Source organism: Marmota flaviventris, chromosome 18, assembly GCF_047511675.1.
Source record: "Marmota flaviventris isolate mMarFla1 chromosome 18, mMarFla1.hap1, whole genome shotgun sequence".
Taxonomy (NCBI): domain Eukaryota; kingdom Metazoa; phylum Chordata; class Mammalia; order Rodentia; family Sciuridae; genus Marmota; species Marmota flaviventris.
The window spans coordinates 51252901-51280260 of NC_092515.1; the positions used below are offsets into that span (position 1 = coordinate 51252901).

Sequence of the window (27360 nt, forward strand, 5' to 3'; positions counted from 1 at the left end):
ATTATGTAAAAATGTGGATGTGTAACCGATGTGATTCTGCAACTTGTATTTGGGGTAAAAAATGGGAGTTCATAACCCACTTGAATCAAATGTATGGAAGATGATATGTCATGAGCTTTGTAATGTTTTGAACAACCAATAAAAAAAAAAAAAACATGGAGATCACCAGGGCCTTTAGTAAGAGTCCTTTTGGGGCACTCCTGAGAGTGAATCCCAAGTTTAGTAGGATGAGGAATCAATGAACAGTGAAAGAATGAAGACATGGTGTGAAGAAAACTCTTTGGAAAAGCTTGTCTAGGAGGAGAGATGGGATAGAGTCAAGGTGGAGAGAGAGAGATGAGGCTGGGGAAGTCTGGTTATGAACTTTTGTTCTCCTGGTGGCTGTCTGCCGAGGGTAGGTAGGAAGAAATACCCTGGAGTCTCAGGAGAAAGTCGGGTCCCCCAATGGCATAGCTCCCTGAGACAGCACAACAGAATGGGGGCTGCTGGCCTTTGCCAGGAGGAAGCACCATCATCTCATAGTAGGAGCATGGCTTTGGGAGACAGTATGATCACAGCTTTGGTTAGAATGGTGAGGAGCTCCCTATGCAACTGTGTCTACTTACAATGTGTGAGGTCACCCTCCCAGGAGTGAAGAAAGTGGAGGAAGTTTAAAAATGTTGAGGAGGGGCTGGGGATGTGGCTCAAGAAGGGGCTGGGGATGTGGCTCAAGCGGTAGCATGCTCGCCTGGCATGCGTGCGGCCCGGGTTCAATCTTAGCACAACATTACAAACAAAGATGTTGTATCCGCCGAAAACTAAGAAAAAATAAATGTTAAAAAATGTTGAGGAAATGGAGAAGATATGAAAAGCATTTTTTGTGGGGAAAAAAGAGCATATTAGAGAAATAGATTAAAATTATCAGGCAAATTGGAGGCCTAGTAATCATAAATTTGTAATGCTACTAGTTTTTTCAGTTTATACAAATTTCTTATTGTATAGGAAGGAGATGAGATGGGAAATGGAACTTAACTCTCCAGTCTCTTATTTGCTGTGATAAATAGAGAGCATTGGTTTTGTGCTTTCTTGGTAGAGCTGATGGGCCATTTTTGTCCTCCCTTTATTACCTCTGGTTTATTTCCTGAGATGCTGGACTAGGAAGTGAAGGCAAAGAGGTTTTACTGACATTCAAGACCCAGTGGCAGGACTTGGAAGGAAGACTGAAGGTTGATGTGCAGGACATACAGAGAAATCCAGGAGTGGGAATCAGGGAAATTCTAACTATTCAGAGAGGCATGTGTTTGGGGCAGCATTGACATTGGCCAGGATGTTGTGCCAGACAACAATAATCTAGGAAGAATGTGATTACAGTGGTCTAAAACAAAGCCCATTCAAATTGTTCAATAATACCGCAATGTCCTTCTCTGCAAAATGAGAATATAATAGTGCCCACCTCACAGATTTGGGGAGACTGAACTGGTTAATGCATATGAAACCTGTTAGCACAGTGCTGGGTAGCAGTGATGATCAGTCAGATGTAGGCCACAGGCCCTTTCGCAGTTATTCACACACAAAGCTCTCTGTCTCTCTGACATTGATTCGGTTTCTGTCATTCTCTCCAGCTGTCCTCCATGATAGCCTGCCCAAAGATTTTTATAGCTGTTTTTGTTTTCCTGGTCTATGCTCTGGTCTGATGATGTACATGTTTACTCCTTGAACCTTCTCTTATGGTTCCTTTTCTGCTACTTACCATTAGCATAGCATCTTCCAGTGGCCATGGCATTCAACTCTTTGGATCTCTCCTTAAGCACTAAGAAACAGAAACAGCCTAGTAACAGTGAACAAGATCAGATGAATCCATGCCAAGAGGTGAATGAGGTCACCTCCAAGACAGAAGTGAAATAGCAAGTGACTCAAAAGATAATCTCTCCTGGGGATATAAGCACATGGAAGGGCAGATCTGCATATTTCTCAGAATTCTTTGCAATAATAATAACTCTTCATTGGGCATTTGATATCTCCAGCTCTCCTAAAAGCTTCAGGTATATGATCTCACTTAATATTCAGCAATCTTAAGAGGCATTATCATCCCTCTCAGAGATCAGGATTCCAAGTTTTAGGGGGCACCCAGTGACAGTATAGTGTTCTTGAAACAAGTGTGCACAATAGATCCTATGTTCTTAGCCACCATCCCACTGCCTTGTCCTTTTGAATGGTGTTGCACTACAGAGGTTCCTTTGCCACCTGAATTCTCCTTCCATCCTCACAAACTCATCCCCATTCCTGTTTGTCTCCAGGTACAAGTCATCCTTGTTCCCAGGCAACATGGAGACGCTGACCATCCTGAACAGTTCCCCAATGGTGGTGGAGGCATTCTTCTGTTTTCAGAATGATGTCAAAGCAAGTACCTACTTTCTGGAGCCTGTCAACATGACTCTGAAACCCAATGAGAAACAGGTAGAATTGCCTGGAAAAAAAGTCCAACATGGCCAGGGTTTCTTGGGAAATTTGAGGCCTTGGCATCCTCTATATAAACGTCCTTTCTTTTGATTCTTCCATCAGATGCTAACCGTGTGGGCTTACCCTACTACAGTTGGCGTCATTGAAGACAGCATTGTCTGCTGCATCAAGGAGAACCCAGAGCCAGCTATCTTCAAATTAACCTGCCAGGGGATCCGTCCAGAACTCGAGCTAGAGCCCAAACAAATACATTTTGACCGGCTCTTGCTCCACAGGTCAGAGTTCTAAATGATGCCCAGGACTGGAATGGAATTTTTAAAACATTTAGTTCTAGAGTGGCCAACTCATCCTAATTTGCTCTGGACTTTCCCAGCTTCAGCAATGAAAGTCCTTAGTCCTGTGCAAACCAGGATGCCTAGAAGCCCTATTTAGGTCACAGAGTAACTTGGGTTCAGTGGATAGATTTCAACAGAATCCCCCCTAAGATGAACTGGACTCCCTTAAGATCAACTAACAAAGTATATAAATATTTTCATTTTTCTCAGAATGACTAGCTTTTTTCCACCTTCTCAAAGTGGTCCATTACCTAAATGTTAAGAATCTGCTCAAGAAGTTAGGGCTCAAACAAAGAACTCTAGGCCAAATCAGAACTTACATGTTCATTCACTGGGATTGTATTATTCTAAGTAAAGAATGTTTATTCCTAGGAAAGATAATATTGTTATGTATATGCTGCATTTCTTGGTGAAGACCAACGAATACTAGTGAAGTATTCCTGATTAAATGCTTCATCTGCCTAATAAATACTGACTATTGAACTAAATAAGAACTGAAGTAACAAGAACTACTTTTCTGACCCTCATGGAGAAATCCATATTAAAGGCAACTCTGACTATGGTCCAAGATTGGCAGTATAGCTGTGATTGTGAGGCCATCAATTAATTTCTCTAAGCTTCAATTTCTTCATAGGTCATGTTAGATTAATAATATCAAATTCTATTATTGAACACACTTTAGTAATATGACATATTGTCAGGTCATTGCATCCAACTACTTTAGTGTCTCCCTCTTTAAAAGGATGATTATTAGGTCATATTCAGAAACCAATAACAATCTTAATTATGGCAATCCTGAGTCCATGGATAAAGTTTTTTGCCAGCCACCTAAAGAGCCTAGTGCAGCATCCCACCTGAAACTCCACTGTCAGTGGTTTTAGTTTTTCACATTGGAAAGCCCCTGCCCTTTTAAATCATATTGCCCTTTTTCAGCATTAAATTTTACCTTTAGCAGGAGTGCATGGCTGCTGAGAGTGAAGCTTCAAGAGAAAGGCAAGCAGGTAGGACAGACGGTCAAGATAGGGCCCTATCTTCAAAGAGGAATGAGGAAAGAGAAGGCTGCCTTTTCTGGATAAAATCAGAAATGCTTGGCTTTGATTCAGTCCTTTGATTCAGGTCCTCAAAGATGACCAAAATTTTGTAGTTAGCAGACACAATGACATTAAATCAATTATTATAAATATGTTCAAGGTCACAGTGAAACATGGGCTCAAGATGAATAAATAGATTGAGAATCTCATCAGAGGAATGGAAACTATTGTTAAAAAGCACACACTGACTATTTCAGATTTGAAAAGTACAATGTGTGAACTGAAAAGTGCACAGAATGAGCTAATCAGCTGACGGTACAGCAGAAGAAAGAATTGATAAATTTGAAAACAGATTTGATATATTATTAAATTAAAGATAGAGAGAAAAATAGAAAACATGACCAGGATCCTAGTAAATGATGAGACAATGTCAAGCAATCTGAATTTTTGTAATTGGAGTCTCAGAAGGAAAAGAAAGAGATAATGAGGCAGAAAAAAAGAAAACTGTATGAGTCTTCCTCATATTTTTTGTGAAAAAGCATAAACCTAACAGTTCTAAGAAACTTAGCCAACCTTAAGATGGGTAAATACAGTTATAGCCAAGTCTTGCCTCTAAATCTGTCACTTTGGAGCCATCAACTAACCTAAGCTTCAATTTCTTTATAGGTCACTTGGGATTAATAATATCAACTCCATCTACTTTACATGATAGATTAATAACCAGGAAATAAAACCAAACCGTGTCAAAGAATAGAACAGCTACTTAAGATCAGAGATGAAGAGAAGATCTTAAAAGCAGCCGGGGGAAAATAAGATACATTATGACTGTCTTCTCATTTTAACAATAGAAGCTGGAAGACAATGGAATAGCATTTTTAAAAAATGTTATTTTAAAAAGAAAATATTATCAAGCCAAAAATCTAGAACAAGAGTATCCTTCAGAAATGAAAAGTAAATACATTTCTGGGTAAATAAAATTGAGATCATTTATTGCCACCATTTCTGTATTACAAGAAGCTCTAAAGGAAGTTTTTCAAGTTGGAAGAAAAATGACATCAGATAGAAACTTAGAGCTAAAGGAAGTAATGAAGAATACTGAAAATTTTAAATATATGGCTAAAAATAAAATGTTTAACTTTCCTTGATTTAATTAAAAGGCAATTTAATGACTAAAACAAAAATATTAATACTATGTTGTCAGACTTAAAAAGCACGTAGATAAAAACATGTATGTAGATATAGATGTGCATCAATAATACCACATTAAAATGTGTGGTGGAGATTAAAGAAATTTATACTATTGAAGGGATCTTCATTTCATATTAAAATGTACAATATTAATTCCAGTAGACTCTGAAGATTAAGAAAATATATATGTATTTATATATAAATAATATATACATTTATATATATTAATATATATATGATAATCATAAGAGCAAGCAGTAAAAAATAAAGCAAAGCAGTTTAGGTAACACAAAGGATTGGATTACTAAATCAGACCCACAGAAATAAGAGATCTTATCTGGTATCAAGCTTTTCTAGCAATATCAAGGATTCAAACAATCCAAAGGCACCAATGAAGAATAAGGATGTCTGGGACCTCTCTTATCACTCCCCAGGTCTTTCCTTTCCACATCAGCCATGTTCTTTCTGGCCCAAATTAACAACTCAGACTCTAAGTGAGGTTTTTGAATAACTTCTCTCAGCAGGGATAACTGATTATGAAACATGTAATTGTGCTAGGTGGTCACCTAGCTTATGTGATATCGTCCAGGGAGTCCATTTCCATAAATACAGATTCCAAATTTATCTACATAAGCAATCCTAAAGCAGGAACATCTGCTAACATTCCAAATCTAAGGATTATTTTCCTAGGAAATGTTACTGGCCTATTTACCATGGGATCCAGCTAACATCACTTTTACAAGGAGATTAGAGCTGGTCAACTATCTTCTTTCTTATCCCAGGATCATCTCCCCAAGAAAGAAATGGTCAGAAACCAGATTCATCCACCCCAGCTGTGTACCTTAAAGTCAATTAAAATATTATATTAAACCAAAGAAATGAAACAAAAAATACAGGCAAAAAGAAAGAAATGAAAGCCAAAGGGACAAAAGAAAATGCTAGAACATTTTTGAGACATTGAGAAATGTTGCCACTGATAAACAGGGATAGCGAGTTCAAAGCCAGCCTCAGCAATGCCGAGGCACTAAGCAACTCAGTGAGACCCTGTGTCTAAATAAAATACAAAATAGGGCTAGGGATGTGGCTCAGTGGTTGAGTGCCCCTGAGTTTAATCCCTGGTACCAAAAAAAAAAAAAAAGAAAAAGAAAAAGAAAAAGCAGGAGATACATTTAACAATGGTAAAAGGAAAATTTCATAAGGAAGACACAATTATCAAGAATGTATATGTATGGGGCTGGGGTTGTAGAGCACTTGCCTAGCACATGTGAAGCTAGGCACTGGATTTGATCCTCAGCACCACATGAAAATAAATAAATAAATAGAGGTATTATGTCCATCTACAACTAAAACAAATATATTAAAAAGAAGTATGTGTACCTAAGAACAGAGCTTCAAAATACTTGAAGCAAAACCCAGTAGAACTAAGGGGACAATTAGATAAATCCATAATCATGATTGGAAACATAAATACCCTTTTATGAAAGACAGAGGAAAAACTAGTCAAAAGATCAGCACAGAAAAAAATATCTAAATAACACTATTAATTACCTTGATCTAATTAAAATTTAGGTAACACTACACCCATCAACTACAATGTTTGTTTCAAGCATACCTACACCATATGCAATAGAGTACTGAGCCATAAAACATATCTCATTAAATTTCAATTGATCAAAGTCTTATATGTTTTCTGACCACAATATATTTAAATTATAATCAGGAGGAGCTACAAATAGAGAAAGGGAGATTAAAATGTGTCTTGTGATATTAATTTGGAATTGAAGTTCTCACTATGAAGTCATGATTTTTAATACACAGACGCACACGTGTGTGTGTGTGTGTGCGCACACACACACACACACACTTCCTACCTCTGTCAGTGGAAGGGCCTGGAAGCAATGATAACCAGTAGCAAGGGGCACACCAACATCCAGATCTGGTTTCTACTACCATTCTCTCCCCCAAATAGGGACTCCAAGGGAAAAGATGTCTTCAAGGCTAGGGCAGGGAAAGCACAAGAAGCACCAGATGAGTGGAGACTTTTTTTGCATCAGAAAGTAAAGAAACACTTAACAAATCATAGAGATACAGCAGAAGGGCAGAGGAGCTAACTCAAAGGGACTCCAACCAGCTAACTATGAGACAATTTGATTGTCAAGACAAATAATGATGGTAATGGAATATAGCATATCAAATAATAATCATGAAGCTACTGCTATAAATAAGTAGATTAGTAAATAAATACAAAGAATGGGATGTTCTTCTTGACAACAGAACACCAACTAATAAACATGGGAAGATTGCTCAAATTAGATAACGCTCAATGAATGCTAAAACTAGTGGGTGGACCTTTGACCAGGAATAGGATGTTTGCATAGTCTCAAAGTGTCTCCCCACAAACTACCTATTACTTATAAAGGAAAAAAATAATAAATTGACAATGGAGAAATCTGGTGGGCATTATCTTAACCAAGTCATCAAAACTAACATCACTAATATTGGGACAAATTGACATCGTGGGACTCCTGATAAGATGCCCTGAGGACACACATTAGCAACTTTACAGTACTGCCAAAAATGAGTATCTTAGATCCAAACATGAAGAAGCATCAGACAAACTCAAATTAAGAAACAGCCTACAAGGTCCAGTTGAGGTGGCACATGCCTGTAACCCTAGAGACTCAGGAGGCTGAGGCAGGGGAAAATGCAAGTTTGAGGCCAGCCTCAGCAACTTAGTGAGACCCTGTCTCAAAATGAAAAGGGCTTAGGGATGTCGCTCAGTGGTGAATCACCCCAGGGTTCAATCCCTGGTTCCAAAGAGAGAGAGAGAGAGAGAGAGAGAGAATATCAATCTACAAATTAACTGGCTCTTTGCTCTTCAAAATGTCCATGTCAAAAAACACAAAGAAAGGCAAAAGAAATTTTCCAAATTAAAGGAATCTAAGGAGATGTGACAAGTAAATGCAATACCTGATCCTGGATTGAATCCTTGACTGGGAAAAATATAAACAGCTTTAAAAAATTATTAGAATTAAACTTGAGTATTAGGATTAAAATTATTAGGATGAAATTTGAATCTAGACTGTGGATTAAGTAACCACGTTATATCAGTGTCAGATCCTCTTGGTTTAATAAGTGTTCTTGTCCTTAGGAAACATATACCAAAATGTACAAAGGTAAAGGAGCACATTTATCTGCAATTTAATTTCAAAGGGTTCTGACAAAAATAATATGGATATGCAAGTGAGAATGTGAATGCAAAGAGCATAAATGAAAACTGGTGGATCTGGGTGAAGGGGAGAGAGCAGTTCATACAGCGTTCTCTGTGAGTTTTGACTTGGGATAATTTGGGCTGACTTATATGTGAGGAAAAAATTTAAAACCATGCAGATTAGCCCAGCCCCATAAGCTAAGAGACCTAAGTAAAACAAGCAGGAAATAGGGGTTACGGAAAATTTTTAAACACCCACACACAAAAAAAAGAGAAACTTTGATTTTTAAAAATTCGGTTAAAATTGACATTCCTTTTGGTCTCTGCAGAAAAGAATCCAAGATAGTTCTCCTCCACAATGTCACGCCCCTGACTGTGGCCTGGCGGGTTACCAGCCTGGAGCACCTGGGCGAAGACTTCTCCATGTCCATGATGCAGGGCACCATCCCGCCCAAGGGGAAGTACAGCCTGAACATACACTTCCAGCCCTCCAAACCCATCAACCTCAAGAAGGCCATTCGGTTGGAGGTGAGGCGTCACACCGCCGTGTGCTCATGTACCAAAATATGCGCACATTGGGTGCACAAAAGTCAGGTCTTCCTATTGCATGCTCCCATTTGATCCTTGACTTATATCCCCAGCCCACAATATCTTGCTCTGCACACAACTACAAGCTCCAAAAATGCAGTATTTCTCAGAGCTGATTTCTTACTACCAAGAGCAGAGTACTCAATCAATGTGGAATGAATGAGTGAATGGAGTTACTATTCTTAGGTAAGCATTAGATACCTGATTCCAAACCTCAAGCCGAGTCACTTGTCAGATTCCTATTTTAGTAAATACCTGGGAATCACCCTTAATCCCCATTTCTCTTGACAGGCTCCCCTCTAACCCAGACTTTGCCCCTCAGTGTATCTTCTCCCCACTCACTTCTCTGTCTACACTGCTGCCACCACCCTCATCCAGGCCACTTATGGGATCTCTCACCTAGACTACAGCAGAGGCTTCCTAACTTATCTCCGTCTTAGAATTCTAAAGTGTCCAGAGGTATCTTTACAATGTCCTTTAAATCCGGTTACCCGCCCCTGCCTTCCTAAAGCACCTTGCTGCCTTCCCACTGTAGTAAAATAAAGCCCCGTGTCCTTCCCTGCTCCGGAGACCCTCCCTGACTTGGGCGATACCTTGCTCCACCCTTGCCCTTGCTCATTGGCTCCCATCTTGCTGTCTGAGTTTTTTCCTGCCTCAGACCCTGCCTTCTTGCCCCCTTGCTGGGACTCTGTCCCTGTGCTCTGCTGGAAGTTGACACCTGCTCTGTATTGAACATGCTGCTTCAACTGGGCTTCCCTAATCATCCCCCCCCCACACTGAGGGAATCCCCAGCATGGATGGTCACTCACCATCTTCTGTCCTTCAGAGAACCGTCCCTTTCTGACATCATTCCATTTCTTTCTCTGTTTTCCTATATGAACTCCATCAGGGCAGAATCTCCCCTGCCTTATCCGCCATCTATATTGATTTTCAAAGGCTCCTGTAACATTTTGCTGCAAACTGAGTGGCTTGAAAGAACAGACCTTACTCTCTCACAGTTCTGGAGACTGGAAATCGGAAATGAAGACTTGGGCACGGTGGTGCTCCCTCCCACTGAAGGGTCTAGTGAAGAATCCTTCCTCACCCCTCTGGCCTCTGGTGTCTGCTGGTGCTTCTCAGCTGTGACTGCGTGGCTCTAATCTTGCCCCCCCTTCACAGGGCCTTCTCCTGTCTGTCTGCTCCTATTCCCTCTTATAACCCTCTGTATCCGTGGGTTCTGCATCCTTGGATTCAACCAACCATGTGTGGAAAAATTGGGAGATAAATTTGCGTATGTACTGAACACAGACAAACCTTTTTTTGGTCATTATTCCCTCAGCACTGTAGTATAACAACTATTTATACTGCATTTATACCATATTAGGTATTATCAGTAATTTCAGATGATTTAAAGTATATGGGAGAATTTTTAGGCTTTATGCAAATACTTCAGCCTTTTATATAAGGGACATGAACATTCATAGATTTTGTCATCCAGGAGAGGTGGAGAGTGGTCCTGATACTAATCTTCTATGGATACCAAGGGGCACTGTTACTGAATTTAAGGCCTAGATAATTCAGCTGTGAACCTCATCTTGAGTTCTTTGACTTAATTGCATGTGCAAAGACCTCCCCTTTAAGGTCATGTTCACAAGTCCCAGGATTAAGAAGTAGACATATCTTTGAGGAAGTCCTCCTTCATCAGTGTCTCACACAGGCCTGGGAGAATGAATGAATGAGTGTCATTGACTTTTAATGCTAAGTTTATTCTGCAGCTTTCAAGGGGTCACTTCTCTATGAATACCTCCAGGGATGGAAAACCTCCTGCCATTCCAACTGCCTGGTCTCCCTTTAAATAGATGTGCTAATTCTTCTTTAAGTTGAGCTCCAGTTTCTCTATATAACTTACATTAATTCTCTTTCTACCTTTTGGGGGCCAGTCAGTGGATCTACTCTTACTCTCCTAACCCTTTCCTGTGATAGTCTTTCAGATCACTGAGAACAGGCATTGAGAGATTTCATTCAGTCCACAGAAATATATAAGGCCCAGCAGTGGTTTTCAACATTTTTAGCAGGTCTCTGGCAGGCCACATGGCCAGTGTAGGAACCTAGAGTCCCCTGGCTGTGCCAGCTTTATCCTGTAATTGCTGGGTCATGGGGAGTCCAGGGATTCCCATGATCAGCGGGTGCAGGAGACAGCAGTGAAAAGTCCTTGGACTGTTGTGTCCATCCCTGTGTATCCCAGCCAGACAGTAGCTGAATTCCAGCCCAGGGAAAGGCAGAGTGGGTCTCCTTGACACCCCGCAAGGTGGACTATGGCTTCTCTTCCTCAGATTACACTTCTACAACTTCTAGAGGAGGAAATGCCTTACTTTCTCATCCCTTTGGAAAATATTCCAGCAGACTGGCTTTATTCATTTGTATATCTCTTAAATTGTCCTTCCTATTGTTCTCAATTGAAAAATTTAATCTTACCTCCCCCGTGGAGGAGCAAAGCAAACAGAATGCTCAGGGCACTGGATATCTACAGTCGGCAGGTCTGAGGGCACCTCGTCCGCTGTCCTCCTCACAGCTCCATCAGAGGGCAAGCAGTGAAAGGAGGAAAGCAAAACTCAGGGCAATCCAATTTGCTCTGTGGAATGTCGACAAATGTGTGTTGAAAAAGACGGAAATTCTGAATTAAAACCTGAGTTTGGTGACAGCCACTGACTTCCCCTTAGCACCAAAAGCACACATGATGGAAAGCTAGCCACTTAGTTTTCCAATTGGAGGCCTCCGCAGGGAGCAGGTGGTCTCCACGCAGATGGGGGAGCTCTGTGCCCACCACCCAGCAGCTCTTCTTCTGGCAGCCAGACCCTTGTTCACCTCCTGGTTAGTCTCTGGGGTCAACGGCAGGTGGAGCCGACAGCCTGCCACAGCTCAGAGGCTCCTCAGGACAGTGGGAGAGGGATCCCAACAGGTAAGGCAACCGCAGGGTCAGTGAGCAACTGGAGCCTGTGGGTGTATTGGTGACCATGTTCACATCAATAAAACACTTGAAGTTTCCAATAGAGAAACATCAAACACTCTTATTTGCTACAAAAATCTAGCACTTTTCCATATTTTGAAAGCAGAATAGTTCTTTTTTTTTTTTTTTTTTTTTTTGGTACCAGGAATTGAATGAATCCAGGGGCATTTAACCATTGAGCTACATCCCTAGTCCATTTTTTATATTTTATTTTGAGACAGGGCCTCGCTAAGTTGCTGAGGCTGAGGCTAGATTTGAACTTGTGATCCTCCTGCCTCACCCTCCAAACTGCTGGGATTACATGCATGCACCACTGTGCCCAGCATAATTCAGATTTCTAAGTGACAGGAAGACAGAATATAAAGGTTTTCCATAGCAAATGTTGGGAGATGCTCTTCTGGTTTATTTGATTTAAAAGTTCCAGAAAACACCTTCCTGCAATGTCTACTCAGCCCAAACGTCAGTATGTAGCAATGATAATCCAGTTAGTTAAACCTCACAAAAGGGTTTAAATCCCATCCCAACATAGCCCAGAGGGTGTTTTGAAGAGCAATCTACCAAATGCCTAAGGATAATGAAAGATCTCTAGCTAGATACATCTCAAAAACACTCCCGCCCATCTCCCCTTCAGGATTCTCACTTGCATGGTTCATATTTCAGACTCCCAGCACCTTGTGAGTCTTGCTTTTACTGAAGAATGTCTCTTATCTGACAGGTTTTAGATGCAGAAAATCTTGTTGGTGTTGTTCAGATTGAAAACATCCTGGTTTTTGCAGAAGCGTATGACATTGCCTTGGACATCACCTTCCCCAAAGGTCTGTTGAGCCCTTCAAGAAAAAGGTGTCTGGAAGTTGTCTTTTTCTATGTGGTGTAGTCCCGCATAGAGGAAAGCTGATGTGTTGTCAGTACCATGGTGATCGTTGGTGCAGGAGAGGACAGTTTTAGCAATTGGTAATGTGTGTCCTGAGGAATGTTAGTAATATTAGTACAAATTCTAATTTCTCCAACTTATGATTAGCAAGGGGTAATCATAAAGGTGAAATTTGCAGACCTCTTTTCTAAGCATTAGTTTTCTATCACTGCCGCAACAGATTGACACAAACTCCTGGTTTAAGGCAACACAAATTTATTATCTTACAGTTCTGAAGTCAGAAGTTCAAAATGGGTCTCAGTAAGTTGTCATCAAGGTGTCCACAGAGCTGTGCTCCTGGAAGCTCTAGAGAGAATCCACTTCCTCAGCTTTTGCAGGTTCCAGAGGCTGCCCACATTCCTCAGCTCCTGTCCCCTTCTTAAATCTTCAAACCCAGCAATGTCCTTCTCAGGCTGCCACCTCTCTTGTTCCCCCACTTCTGCAGTCCTCTTCCACTTTTAAGGACCTTTGTGATTACATTGGGTCATCATGTTAATCTCCATGTTCTAAAGACAGTGGCCTTAATTCTATCTGCCACCTTATCCCCTTTACCATGGAACATAACATGTTCCCAGATTCTAGGGATCAAGATGCATATCTTAAGGGAAAGGAGTATTGTTCTGCCTGCCATGCTGTCCTAATGCCCGAGTTATGTCTCTCCCGAGCATGCAATTCTCTGTTGTCCCTCCTTTCCCTGATAGGTCTCTTATCAAGATTCAGAGAATATGATAGAATACCGGAACTACATCTTACCCTAGATGTCATTAGTCCTGTGTGCCAAGATCTTTCCTGCAGCATTATTTATAATCATGAAAAGTTTCAGAGGATCTAAATGCCTGTAAATAATAGAATGATGTTACTGTAGGACTAAGATTGTTAATTACTAAGCAGCCATGACAGAGAAGTTTTCATGCTCCCTCTAAGATCACACCTGAGGAGTTTTACTAATTTGGGAAAATGCTTATGATGTAATGCTAAGTAAAACAACACAAATGTATATCACAACTCTGTAAATTGCACAAAATTTTTAAAATCCTGTAAGTTTTAACTAATGGTAGACAAGAAAAGACAGTGAATTGGGGTGGAAAACAGAAGGAGGGGCCCAGATGAACTGAGGGCGAGAACAGTAGCTGTTGCTTATTTGCCAAGACTCGTCACTATAGTTTTCCATGTGAACTTCAGCAGGAAGTTCCTCTGCTCTGGCTCCCATGCCCGCTCACCCGGGTCCCTGCCTCTACAGGTGCTGAAGGAGGCCTCGACTTTGGGACTGTGAGGGTCATGGAGGAAACAAAGCAGCCCCTTCAACTGAAGAACCGAGGGAAATATGAGATCATGTTCAGGTAACCTGAGCCATATTAGGGTGTGGCCATCCATGTGCCGGCATGGCAAGAAGGGTGTTGTCTAGGAGATTTTTTTTAAGTGAATCAAGGAAATTAGAAGAACCTTCTCTGCTTTTTGCCTCCTCTGGTTTCAAATGAATGGAATTCCAACCACTGAGAGCAGAGATTTTTACACTGTTCTTAACTCTGCCATTTAACAGAGACCTTCAGGGCCTCTGAGTTCACCTGGATCCATAGGGGTCTGGGAGGGAGGGAGGAAGAGAATGGGAGAGGGAGGTCTGGGCAGGAGGAGTCCTGAGGGTGGAGACTAGAGCCTGGCTTCATCCCCTGAGATTGACAAGGGGAGGTTCTTCAGAGAAGAAAGGGTGGCTTGGGGTAGAGGAGAGGAAAGAGGTTGCTCAGGCAGGTCACGCCGTCCTCCTTGGCAGTGCCAGACTGCAGCCCAGGCAATGGCTATGGAAAGTTATCCTTCTCCCAGGGGAATTCCCATCTGACAAAGGGACTTCATCTTGCAGAGATGGGAGCAATTCAGCATGTTGGTGATCATTACAATCATTTCTTTTCAGCTAAAATAACACTGAAAGTAGAGAGGTCCAACCCCAATGCACCATCCATTAGAAGCAATGATACTGCAAATTGAATTCATTGAGTATAAATCAAAGCCAAACAAACCTAGAGGAAAGCCTTTGTCACTTTGGAATTAGTGAAGGATGACTCTTGCCTGGTTATGAGTTCCAGATTAGATCATGTTTGGGACTTTATCTCTGCTTTTTTTTATATTTATTCTCAAGTTTTAGGTGGACACAATATCCCCATTTTACATTCATGTGGTGCTGAGGATCGAACCCAGTGCCTTGTGCATGCCAGGCAAGAGCTCTGCCACTGAGCCACAACCCCAGCCCCAGGCTCTGCTTTTTTATATTGCATGTAATAGAGTCACCCTTTGATTGGAAAGATGAGCAGGGTTTGTTGAATATGCAAGGAATGGAAAGCAGAGGCACAATGCATGTAGCAGTTGAGCCAGCTGGTCTCCTGAAGCATGGAGTGACAGTCAGACCCCCACAGCAACTCTAGATGTCCCACTTCCACCTAAGTTCCTGTGTCTGTCCAGACTCTGCACCACTGTCCTGAGTCAGCTCCTCTCTCTGGTTCTTACCTTATCCCATTGGGCCATGGACTTCACTATTCCTCTGTTGCATGACTTCTGCCCCTGACTTCTCCCCTTAGGACTCCTGGTTTCCCTCTGTGTGTGCTGCATCCAGTCTCAGAGAGAGAGGAACAGAGACAAAGACAGAGAAAGAGAGGGAGACAGGAAGGAGAAGAGAAGAGTTAATTTAGCTGATATTTTTTGGTAGCAAGTGTACCTATTGAACATAGATGTCCTGCAAGGGCACCTCTGGACCATGGGAGAGAGGATAGCACTCTGCCTCATGCATCAATCCCTGGTCCAGTTGATCCTGTAATCTACTGCACAAAGCACAGTTGACATTCCTGACATAGCAGTTAAACAGGGCCAGAGACATGGTAGGGTCCTTAACAGTCTAGATTCTCCTCTCTAGTATCTTCAGTTCCCTGGGTAATGACTTAAACTAACTCTTTGTTCTGTCTTCCAGCTTTTCTGTGGACTCCTTGGGGATTTCAGCCATCAATATGAGTTCCTTGATCACAGTCCTACCCAAAAAGGGCTCACTGACTGCAACAGAAAAGCCCACAAACGTCCAGGTGTTCTTTAGGGCCAGAAAGGAAGTGAAGGTCGAGCACCAGCCCATTCTGCGCTGTCAGGTGAGAGGGCTTAAAGCAACGGGCTGCTCAGTGGCAAGATGGTAGGTGTCTCGCTGCAAACATGGGTCCATGGATGGTGTAATCGATGCCCCAGAGGCAAAGGGAGAGTGGTCTGGGTGGCAACCAGGTGGGATGCAACAAAGTTTGGTTCCAAACAGCAGGCAGGGGGCGGGGGGCAGGGGGCAGCCAGGAGATGTACAAAGTCATCATAAATAGAACGAGAGAAAATGGGTCCCCAGGTCTTAGGGGAGCATCAGAGTCAAGGAAGCTGCATTCTGTCCTCAAGCACAAGAGTGAGGAATTGGACATAGGAGGCACAGTTGCTCCCTGTCGATCTCTGGCTGACACACGGCAGGCTCTATGCTAGTGTCTGCTGATATTACAGTCGGCACAGTAATACAGAGTGAAATGCCAAGATTGAGGAATGAAGAAGACAACATAGGGGGTTCTGTAGCTATGCAACTGGCTGATATCTTCCCAACCCTCCTTCCCTTTGCAGATTATTGAGCCCAATCTTGCAGAAGGAAGTGAGATCATTGCCAGCATCCCAATTAAATGTTCTGTGAATGCAGTGCATTCCAAATTCAACATCAGCCCCTCCTCCATTATCAACTTTGGGGCTTTGATCTGTGGCACTCGCAGGAGCACCACCTTCACCATAGAAAACCAAGGCATTATCGACTTCAAGTTCGCCCTCTACAGGCTGACACGGGAGAGCCACATGCACCAAAAGAAAGTGTAAGACAAGTGTCCACTAAACTGCAGCCATTCTGGTAGAGAGTGCTTTATATTTTACAAAGTGCTATCACGTATCTTACCTGAAACCACCCAATGCCAAATTTCTTACATGTTCCAACTACTGTCAAATGTTGGATAAATTTTAGTTTAATTAATATGAAGTATCTGTTTTTAGCTTCTTCTCTGCTGTGACTAAAGGACCCAACCAGAACGATTATAGAGGAAGAAAGGTTTATTTGAGGGCTCACTGTTTCAGAGGTCTCAATCCACAGACACTAGGCTCCATTCTTTGAGGCTCAAAGTGAGGCAGAACATCATGGTAGAGGAGTGTGACAGACAGAAGCTGCTCACATGACGATCAGAAAGCAGAGAGAGACTCCACTTGCCAGATACAAATATATACCCAAGCCATGCCCCAATTCCCACCTCCTCCAGCCACACTCCACCACTTCAGTTACCACTCAGTTAATCCCCATCAAGGGATTAAATCGATGATTGGGTTAAGATTCTTACAACCCAATCATTTCTCCTCTGAACCTGTCTCACATGTGAGCTCTTGGGGGACACCTCACATCCAAACTGTAACAGTATCCCATGTGGGATTTGTTGTCCTGGTGTTTCTGGTGTGCTGAAAGACTTACTAGTAAGTTATTGTCTTATCATTCTGTAGGATATCCAGGGCCTACTATAAGCAAGCTGTATCAAAAGAAATTGTAACTGTGCTTCATAATGGGGGGAGCATTTCAAAGCTTTTAGTTATACTCAACCTTACAGACTTTGAAATGTGAAGAAAAGAGACAAAACTTAATCTATTTGTCCCTTTGTTTTTTTGTTCTAATTAGTTATACGTGACAATAGAATGCATTTTGACACATCATACTTAAATGGAGTATAACTTCTCATTCTTCTGGTGTACACTGGTCATGTAATCACATATGCACATAGGGTAATAATGTCTTATTCATTCTACTATCCTTTCTACCACCATACCCCTCCCCTCCCTTAACTCTCCTCTATCTAATCCAAAGTACCTCTAGTCTTCCCTATATGCCCCCCTTATTGTGAATTAGCATTCAGATATCAGAGAAAACATTGGACTTTTGATTCTTTGGTATTGGCTTATTTCACTTAGCATAATATTCTCTAGCTCTATTCATTTACCAGAAAATGCCATAATTTCATTCTTTAAGGCTGAATAATATTCCTTTGGGTATATATATACCACATTTTCTATATCCGTTTATCTATTGAAGGGCACCTAGGTTGGCTCCACAGTTTAGCTATTGTGAATTGAGCTGCTATAAATATTGATGTGGCTGTGTCACTGTAGTATGTTGATTTTAAGTCCTTTGGGTATAAACTAAGGAGTAGCATAACTGGGTCAAATAGTTGTTCCATTTTAAGTTTTCTGAGAAATCTTCATACTGCTTTCCAGAGTGGTTGCACCAATTTGCAGTCCCACCAACAATGTATGAGTGTGCCTTTTCCCCACATCCTCACCAACATTTATTATTGCTTATATTCTTGATAATTGCCATTCTGACTGAAGTGAGATGGAATCTCAGTGTAGTATTGATTTGCTTTTCTCTAATTGCTAGAGATGTTGAACATTTTTTCATATATTAATATTGCCTGTATCTCTTCTTCTGTGAAGTGTCTGTTCAGTTCCTTAGCCCATGTATCAATTGGGTTATTTACTTTTTTGTGTGTCAAGTTTTTTGAGTTCTTTATATATGTCTCTTCATTTTAAAATTATATTTTTAATGAGATCAGGTAAAATATTTGATGTGTACCAATAATTTCCCACATACTGCTTTTCAGTGAATTCAAGCATTTTTAAAAATTATTCATTTTTTATTAGTTCTCTGTCACTATGACAAAGTACCTTAAATGATAAAATTATTAAAAGAAAAAGTTCCTTTTGACTCACAGGTTTGTAGGTTCCCATAGGATCGTTTGGCCCTGTGGCTTTGGCCCTGAGGTAATATTTCATGGCCAGTGCATATGATAGAACAAAACTGCTGCCCCTTTGGTCAGGAAGCAAGAGAGAGAGGAAGAGAAAGAGTCCTGGGTCCCACGATCCCCTTCAAGGGCACATTTCCAATGACCTAGATACCTCCCAAAAGCACCACCCTGGGACCCAGATCTTTAACACATGGACCTTTAGGGGACATTTATCCTAGCACTTTTCTTACAGTAATTTCCAATGTTCTTATGAATAAGTGGGATTACTACATCGTTTCCTTAAAATTGTCTATGAGTTTAGTCAGTGATGACCAAGCTACCTGTGTCACTCTGCCACCCTCTTGGGCAAAGAAACACCACCCTGCAATGCCTAAGAGAAAAGACCTAACAAATGCCACCCCCAAACCTAAGAGTGCACTCTTCCCCCTCCATCAGAGCTGGCCACAATCGACACACCAGAACCCGGGAAAGTGAGACCTTCTTCAAGACTGGCACTTCCAAAACAGCCAAGTTCTCAGACTCAATTCAGAAAGATGTGACCATCACAAGCCAGGTGAGTGCCCCTCCGCATCCACAGAAACCCAGGAAGGCCTCCTGTCAACCAGCTCTTGCCTCAGAACACCTGCCTAGGAGAACAGGATTTGAATCTACTATGGCAGGAATATGAAGTACTAAAATCTCACTTTCATCTTAAACAGCCATGAGACGGCCTTCGTTTGGATATCCTCATTTGCTCTAAAACCTTCATTGGCTTGCCAGTATCCTAAAATTGGCTCCAAACTCTTCTTGGGTATTTTAATCAATAATCATTTGTTTTTAAGAAATGGAACCCTGCAAAGAAGTGAGATGGAATCTCAGCTCCTCTGGCGATCCCCAGCACACAGCTCAGGTTCAAGATAGTGACCAAGTCAGGCCAACAGCAGCCTCCATGTATCACTGGGTAGTCCCCCTTCTCCATACCAGGGGCCTCATCCCTACAGACACCCTGTGTGAAGAGCACCCACTAAAGGAGTGCCATGTGCCAGCCTGCCCAGCTGCCAGGCTGAGGGGCCCCCAAAGCATTCTGCTCTGGGTCATAACCCTGGAGAAACTTGGATCTCTGAGCTAACACATTGCTGGGCATCCTCTTCCGGGAGGGATGAGCTGCCCGAGACAGACCTCCTTATCTCAGGCCACTGTAGTAGTCTCAGCACATTCTACAGTTATCCTGAGAACTGTGAAGGGAGAGGGGAGGGCTGGGGACTCCAAGATCATCCAGGGACGACTCCTGAATGAACATACCCCACTCTTTTTGAATACTAACTCTAGCCAGATGCTATGCTGTTTACTTCAAATATATTCTTTTCACTTATACCTACAGTGATCCCTGGAGCTGGGGGATTTTGCCCCCATTTCATAGATAAATAAACTGAAAACCAAAGAAGTCATTTGTCCAAGGTCAAATAATTAGTACATAGCACAGCTGAGGTTCTGGCCTAGGTGTATCTGACTCAAATCTTAACCAGTGCTCCACCCTGCACCCCTCTGCTCTGAGACCCCACCCAGATAAGTGTTACATGATGGGAACATGATCTGCTTTATTAAGCCTTTGATTCAGTCATGATTGCTCAGAGGAATGTGCAGGGAAGGAAGTACTAAGAAAGCTCATCTGTGAGGAACCCCTGGGCCCTCCATTCCTCCAGGAGGAGAGGGGTGGGGACCAAGAATTGCCTGTAGGGAGAGATGAGGCCCTTCACCCCTCGTGACTCTGGTGGAAGGTCTCAGACTCCGTTACCCCCTCTGCCTTCATCCCTCCCACCCCGTCCAGCAGGCCCGCTTCTCTCATGGTATGTTCACCGTGTACCCTGGGTTCGGCTCCGTTCCTCCTGGAGGACAGCAGGTCATCACCGTGGATTGCGTGGCTGACCCCGTGGGAAGGTGTGAGGAGTTCATAGCCATCGATATCACCGACCGAGACCCTAGAGAATATCCTGCTGGCATTTCTTACACTCTGCTTGCGGAAGCATGTATGCCAGGTACTGCCACTTTTATTGGATAACCCCCCTCCCTCTTCAGGCAGATTCCTTTAAGATGTCCAGCAGATGAGACAGGGCCACTTTCTTTGGGACCTTGGAGCTTCCTCTACTGCCTTCAGCCATACTTTCCCTTAAAGCCTCACAAGCATGTGCATACCTGAGAGAACGTGATGCTTCAACTCTTGCCTTCTTGAGTCCAGCCCTGGATTTTCAGATGAGTATCATTATCTGAGAATCATGGTGACAAGAGACATGGCCCACAGGAACACAAGTGCCATTCTGCTCGGGCCACTCCCTGAGGGCAACATGCCCAGAGAACAATGCTCAGTAACTGCACGTGCTAAAATTCCAACCCAGCAAGAGCTCAGGTTAAGCACAGAGAGAACTCCTCTTGCTTCTGCTCAAGGCTTACTGAAGGGGGCCCAAGTGCCTCCTTCTTCCTAGGTCCACCCCAGATCTTGGTCTCACCCCTCCTTGCCATTGGCAGAAAAAGGCAGATCAAGATGTGTCAGTCCAAAAGAGAAAAAGACAACAGAATTTACCCCATCACTTAGCTCCTTATACGAATTTCCCTACCTCTTCTCTGCAACTAGCCTTTGTCAGAAGCAGAACATCCAAGTTAGGCATGAGAGCCAGGAATCTGCATGCAGGCATCATCTAACGCTCTTCCTCCCCTCCCCAGCCTTTGTGACGGACAACAATGCTTTGATATTCGAGGAGCACCAGATCTGTTCCAGCCCCAACCTACACTACATCTTGCAGACCATAAAGACTGGGGGACTCTTTGTGGAGGATGAGAACAAGTTCATTTTCTGCAATGTCCTGGTGGGCCATCAGGCCAAGGCTCGGTTCAAGATCAGCAACCTGGGAAAGATCGCCTGTGATGTCAACATCGCAGTTAAGCCCATCTCCAATAAGGTAAGGGGCTCCAAAGGCCCTGGCCCACCGTGGTTGGCAGAGGTCCGGGAAAAGGCTCTGGGAAGCTTCTGCTCTGGAGTCTTTGTATCTGAATGAGAATTATCTGGCTCTTAGCCCTGCTGGAAGTTCTGTGAGGTCACAGGGTCACCTCCCCTTGGCCAAAAGCCATACTTTTGTCCCAGAAGGTGTGTGTCCACTTGGCACCTCTAGGATCAACCAGTCCCTACTCATGAGCAGCTCATTCATCCATCACTCACTCACTATGTGCCTAAGATAATAGACAAAGCATTAAGAGGAGTCCCAGCTTCAGAGAGGTCTGCCTCAAACTGCATGTTGTCCTGGACAGGGAGATTTGGAGGGTGCCCATCCTTAAGGAGAAGGTAAAATGGCAAACCTTTCTGAGCCCGCGTCCCCCAGCACCATGTGACAGGAACTGTGCTGAATGATTTACATCTATTGCCTCATTTCACCTTCACCGTGACTCTTTCAGACTTTGTGTTGTTATTCCTTATTTAGTTAGGGAAATTGAGGCTCAGAAAAACTAAATTATTCCCTGGCCCCAGGGCCTGGAAATACATAGCCAGACTTAAAGCCCAGCTTTACCTGTGTTCAAGTAAATAATTGCCCATCTCAGGGTCTATTAGACTCTAAACTGCCTGCTCTCTCTGAGTGGGAGCATACTAAGATCCTTTTCCTCACAAAAAATCGAGGACAGCATGCATGAAAAAGGACTTAAGCAAGGGGTTTCTGTCACTGCTAATTTCCAATCCCATGTACTGCAAATACTGCCTACGCTTATCTAGGATACTTCAGATTTTCTGCCCAAAAGTGGAATTTGAGCCCAAGTGGTCTTCTTGCCCCAGAACTAGCATTGTTTGTGGCTAATGGGGGTGGGGAGATCTCCAAGGAGTCTCTACTTGGAGCCTCCTAGAGAGTGTGCATTCTAAGAAGACTCTCTCAGGAGAGTCAAGGAGACCATCTAATCCCTTTTATGACCTCCTTCAGGCACTGGTGACATCCAGCCTTTATTCTCTGGTCTTATTTGGACCCCTAAGGGGCAGTTCTCTCCCTATCTGTACTAAAAACATAAAAAGCAGGCAAGCCTGATTTCTAACCAGAGACTATAACAGGGGATGTGCAGGAGGAGGAGACTGTTCTCCTCCCTGGTGTGCAGATCTGAAGGGAATCCCTGCAAAGGCCAAAGAAACCTTAATGCCCGCCCACAGCTTAAGAATAAGAGGGAGTAGTCAGTCTGTTCCCATCTGCTTCTCATAAGAATGAAAATTTTGTTCAAAGTCATGCCAGAAGTCCCCGCAGTCTCCAAACACTTCCACTGGTTGAGAATAGGTGAAATGCCTTGGGGGTTTTCTCTAGCCAAGGCCCTTGGAGCTACAAGGAGCAGAACCTCACTCAAGTTAGCCCAAATAATACTAGATTGACAACAGTGAATCCAAGACCTCAGACATGGGTTAGAACATGTAATATAGCCATCACTCATTACGACTGGAACTGGCATTCGAAATCCACCCTTCAGATCAGCAGGTACTCCATCCATCTTTTAAGGCCACGTGTCTCTCTGGTTGTTTCCATTGCTCCTTTCTGTAATATGGCTTCCTCATCGTGTATGTGGTCCCAGCTCAGCTCCACAGTAGCCACCAAAAACAATCTTTAGGCATCTTGATTTAGGTGACAGAGGATGGGATAGTGGGGAAAATATCTGGCTGACTGACTTGCTTCATTCATTGGAGTCAAAACTCAAATGCAACTAGATATTACTTAGGAGAGGATCCCAGTGTCTAGGCAGCTCCTTCCAGGGCCCATGACTCTGTAGGTGATAGAGCTTGTCTATCACAGAGCTTTGATGGGAGGGAAGTGCAAAGCAGGGCAGGTGAAATGAGCAACAAGCCCCAGTGTAAATGCAGAGTAGATAACACACCCTGGCCTCTACTTCCCCTCACTAGGTCATCGCACGCATCACGGACATCTTTGAAGTGGAACCCAACAAGATGTGTGTCGCCAGCCGCTCACATGCCTTTGCCACGGTGTCCTTCACCCCACAAACCATGCAGACCTACCAGTGCATCTTTGAGGCTACCTTAGATGGCTTGCCCAGGTATTGCTCCCAGATCCCTTCCAGCCGCAGAACCGTAGCCCACATGCACCGTGGGGTAGTTATTCCTTCCAGTCCTGGCTGACAGCTCTTGATCTTCCTGTTCTCTGCAGCAGTCTGGCCAGGAACCGAGGCCTCATATTTGATATTGTTGGTGAGGGGACCCTCCCACGAGTGACCGTTGTGCGGCCCGTTCTGTATAACCAGTATGGAAAACCCTTGCTCCTCTTTAAGAGGCTTCTGCTGGGGCATTCAGAGAAACTGCCTGTCATCCTCAAGAACAATGGGACCGTCCCTGCCCAGGTAATATTGAGGGTGAAGTGAGGGGTAGAAAAGGGAACAGTCATTCAAAAGTTAGACTTTAGACATTGGGGTCTCTGCCATCCCTACTGCATGAGGACTTCTTTGACAGTCCCCAAGCATTAGCCTGTGTTTGAGACATGGGGCATACAGAGGGGAATCTGGCATGTTCTCTGCCCTCATGAAATATAGGAAATCAGATTACACCTAACACTAATAACTACTGGGTAAGGAAGTACATGAGGATGTCCACCAAGTTGAAGAGGTAGGAGTGTATGTTTTCTTATTGTCTTCTTTATGTTTTCATCTTTTTCCTGTAGGTAATATTATATTTGTAATGAGAAAACAAGGTGGGGAACTTTATAAGTGTAAGAGGTGCCAAATCTAAAGGACTTTGGGGATTTCTTTAGGAATTGAACCCAGAGGCACTTTACCACTGAGCTACATCCCCAGCCTTTTTTGTTTTCTCTTTTGAGACAGGGTCTCTCTTAAGTTGCTCAGGCTTGACTTGAACTTGAGATCCTCCTGCCTCGACCTGCCTAGTTGTTGGGATTACAGATGTGCACCACCTCTGCCAGTTTCTTTCACTTTTAATGTAATTTTTTCGACTATGGAATTTTGGTTTGGTCATTGTAGTCTTTCAACAAGTGGGAGAGATTTTTGAAACATATTCTGGCTTCTGATGTGTGTGCTAAAAGGTCCACCAAGAGTTTAAAATGTTCTTTTAAGACAATCTTTTCCAACTGCCTTTCACATTTTCACCTTCCATTTGTTTTCTTCAGTTCTGCTATGATATGTCTAGCCATGCATTTCTCTTAATTTAGCCATCTTGAAATTCATCGGGCCTTTTGATTCTGAGAATTGATGTCAAATTAACATGGGAAAATTCTTGGACATGTCTTCAAATAGTGTTTCTAATCCATTCTCTCTCATCTCTCCTCCTGGGATGTGAGTTGACTGTATTGAAGACCTTCTAGCTATATCCTCTATGTCTCTCATCCTTATTGAATTTTCATCTAGTTTTCATTCTGCATAATTTCTTTTGATTTGTTGCTGTGGTTGGATATATAAAGGTTTGGTCCCCCCAGAGTGGTGGTAGAGGGAGGTGCTATGGAACTTTAAGAGGTGGAGCCTAGTGGGAGGTCCTCGGGTCATTGGGGACTCAGGTCAAAAGGGATTGTGAGATCCTTCCAGTCCTCCCCCACCCCTCTCTCACTCTCTTCTGACTTGAGATGTGACTGCCTGCTCTGACACGCTCTCTGATCGTGATGTGCTCCCTGTCTCCACAGGCCCAAACCAATGGGGCCATCTAATCTTGGACTTGAACCTTCAGAACTGTGAGTCAAAATAAACCTCTCTTTTCTTCACCTGTGTCAGGTATTATATATATGCAGTGATGAAAAGCTGGCTAGCACATCTATATTCCATTCATTAACTCTCCCTTAGGCTCTTTTGAATCTGCTTTACATTAAGTTCTTTAATGATTACATATTTCAGCTCTAGAATTTCTATGGGGGGTTCAAATCTGTATAATCAGCTGTCATGATTTCTAGTTTCATGTTGAAATTGTCAGAGTTGGCTTTTATTTCTTGAATATAGTAATCATAGGCATTCTGCAGTCTATGCCTGATACTTCCAAATTCAAAGTCCCTATGCATGTTTCTCAGCCTGCTATTTCTGCTCATTCTTGCCCATGCTGTCCTGTCTCATATACCTGCTTATCTTTTGAATGGATATATTGGGTATTATATTTATAAAAATATTTTGAAATAACTAAACTAAGAATCATGTTCTGTTCTTTTTTTCTTCAAAGACAATTTTTATTTGCTTCCGCCTAACAGTTTGGGGCACTAAAAATTCAGGATTACCTAAAACAAGTTTTAGGACTTGAGATTTTTTTCAGATTACCCAGAAGACTCACAACAGGATTGCTATTATTAGGAGAGCTGGTTTATACCCAGCTCATCTTTCATCTTATAGTGAAGACCTTTAAAGTTCCAGCCCAGAGAAAACACCCCAACCTTTCACAGGCTTTGGACCTTTGCCCTCTTTGCACCAACAGACTGTCAAAAGTGCAGATAAGCGCCCCCACCCATCTACCCCTTCCAGAATGACACATGCCTCTCAGTCAAAAACAGCCCAGGAAGTTAGGTAGACCTTTCTGGATTCTCATTTGCCACAGATATTTTTTTTTAATTTGTTATATATGACAGCAGAATGCATTACAATTCATATTACACATATAGAGCACAATTTTTCATGTGTCTGGTTGCACACAAAGTAGAGTCACACCCTTTATGTCTTCATACATGTACTTAGGGTAATGATGTCCATCTCATTCCACCATCTTTCCTACCCTCTTGCCCCCTCCCTTCCCCTTCCTCCCCTTTGCCCTATCTAAAGTTCATCTAATCCTCCCATGCCCCCCAACCCCATTATGAACCAGTCTCCTTAAATCAGAGAAAACATTCTTGCCACAGATCTTCATCTGGCTCTCTTCATTGTCTTCTTAGCTCTCTGATGCTTTTCAATTTTTTTGATATTTAGTCTAGGATTTTTTTATTGCCTTGAGTTTATTCTACCGAGTTTACCATCACCCTGCATTGTTTCCATTACTGTGGCTTTATAAAAGGTGCTAGCATCTAGTTCAGGGTCTTCTTGTCCACCCACTCCCTGTTTTTGTAATTTTTCTTAACAATTTTTGCACATTAATCCCCCAGATAAACTTTGGGAAGAATTTCTACTTCACAGTATTTAGACTGTCCACCAGGAGCAACATTTAGGATTGCCATCCATTTAGTCAAGTCTTTTATGTCATTATTTTTCCATACAATCCCTCCATATACTTTCTTGGTAATATTATTTCTAAATATAGACTCTTTCATCTCAGAAGCTTCCTAGATCATGTCACTATCTCTTACTTCTTTGTGCCACATTTTTTTCTAGCACTCAATCTTGCTTGTAATGGTGTATTACTGTCTTCTAAAAATATCTGCTGTTTTCTCATACCCAATATCAGATATGTGGCTTTCCTGTTATTTTGTTCCCACTGGACTGGAAACCACTTCTTTTCTCAGAGTAGGTCAGAGGCCTGCCTCGTCTTCCTCTAGCAGGATGTTCACCATGACTCTAGGCAATAAATTCATAATGCCTAGAGGTGCTGGCTTTTAGGAATTCACATTCATGCAAGCCCTCATAGAATTATGAGTGCTCATTTCCATTTTATCAGTCTGGCTTAGACCTTACAACTGCGTCTCCCTGGAACACTGGTGTGAGCAACCCACTGATACCATCTAACCATGTGATCTGAAGGTCACATATACTCTTTGGGTCTGTAGTTCCTCACTCACCCAATAACGACTGACCTAACTGAATTTCTTTTGTCTTCTCTAGATCTAACATTTATTATAGTTCTTAATAAGAAACTCAAAAAAAAGTGAATATGAGGCACAGTGACCTTTTGGGGTACTTCCCCATGCACAGCATAGTATCACACCTCAGATT

At 42.6% G+C, this 27360-nt stretch overlaps 1 protein-coding gene across 1 annotated transcript in view; it reads left to right on the forward strand.

Moving 5' to 3' along the window:
* Positions 1–27360, forward strand: part of Hydin (HYDIN axonemal central pair apparatus protein) — a 318432-nt gene that overhangs the window by 244183 nt on the left and 46889 nt on the right. The window contains exons 50-61 of the mRNA XM_027933192.3: positions 2277–2436; positions 2542–2714; positions 8534–8732; positions 12494–12593; positions 13929–14028; positions 15642–15810; positions 16310–16548; positions 18949–19066; positions 20324–20528; positions 21211–21446; positions 23408–23559; positions 23670–23859. Coding sequence (XP_027788993.3) covers positions 2277–2436; positions 2542–2714; positions 8534–8732; positions 12494–12593; positions 13929–14028; positions 15642–15810; positions 16310–16548; positions 18949–19066; positions 20324–20528; positions 21211–21446; positions 23408–23559; positions 23670–23859 — 2041 coding nt within the window. The remainder of the gene's footprint in view (positions 1–2276; positions 2437–2541; positions 2715–8533; positions 8733–12493; positions 12594–13928; positions 14029–15641; positions 15811–16309; positions 16549–18948; positions 19067–20323; positions 20529–21210; positions 21447–23407; positions 23560–23669; positions 23860–27360) is intronic.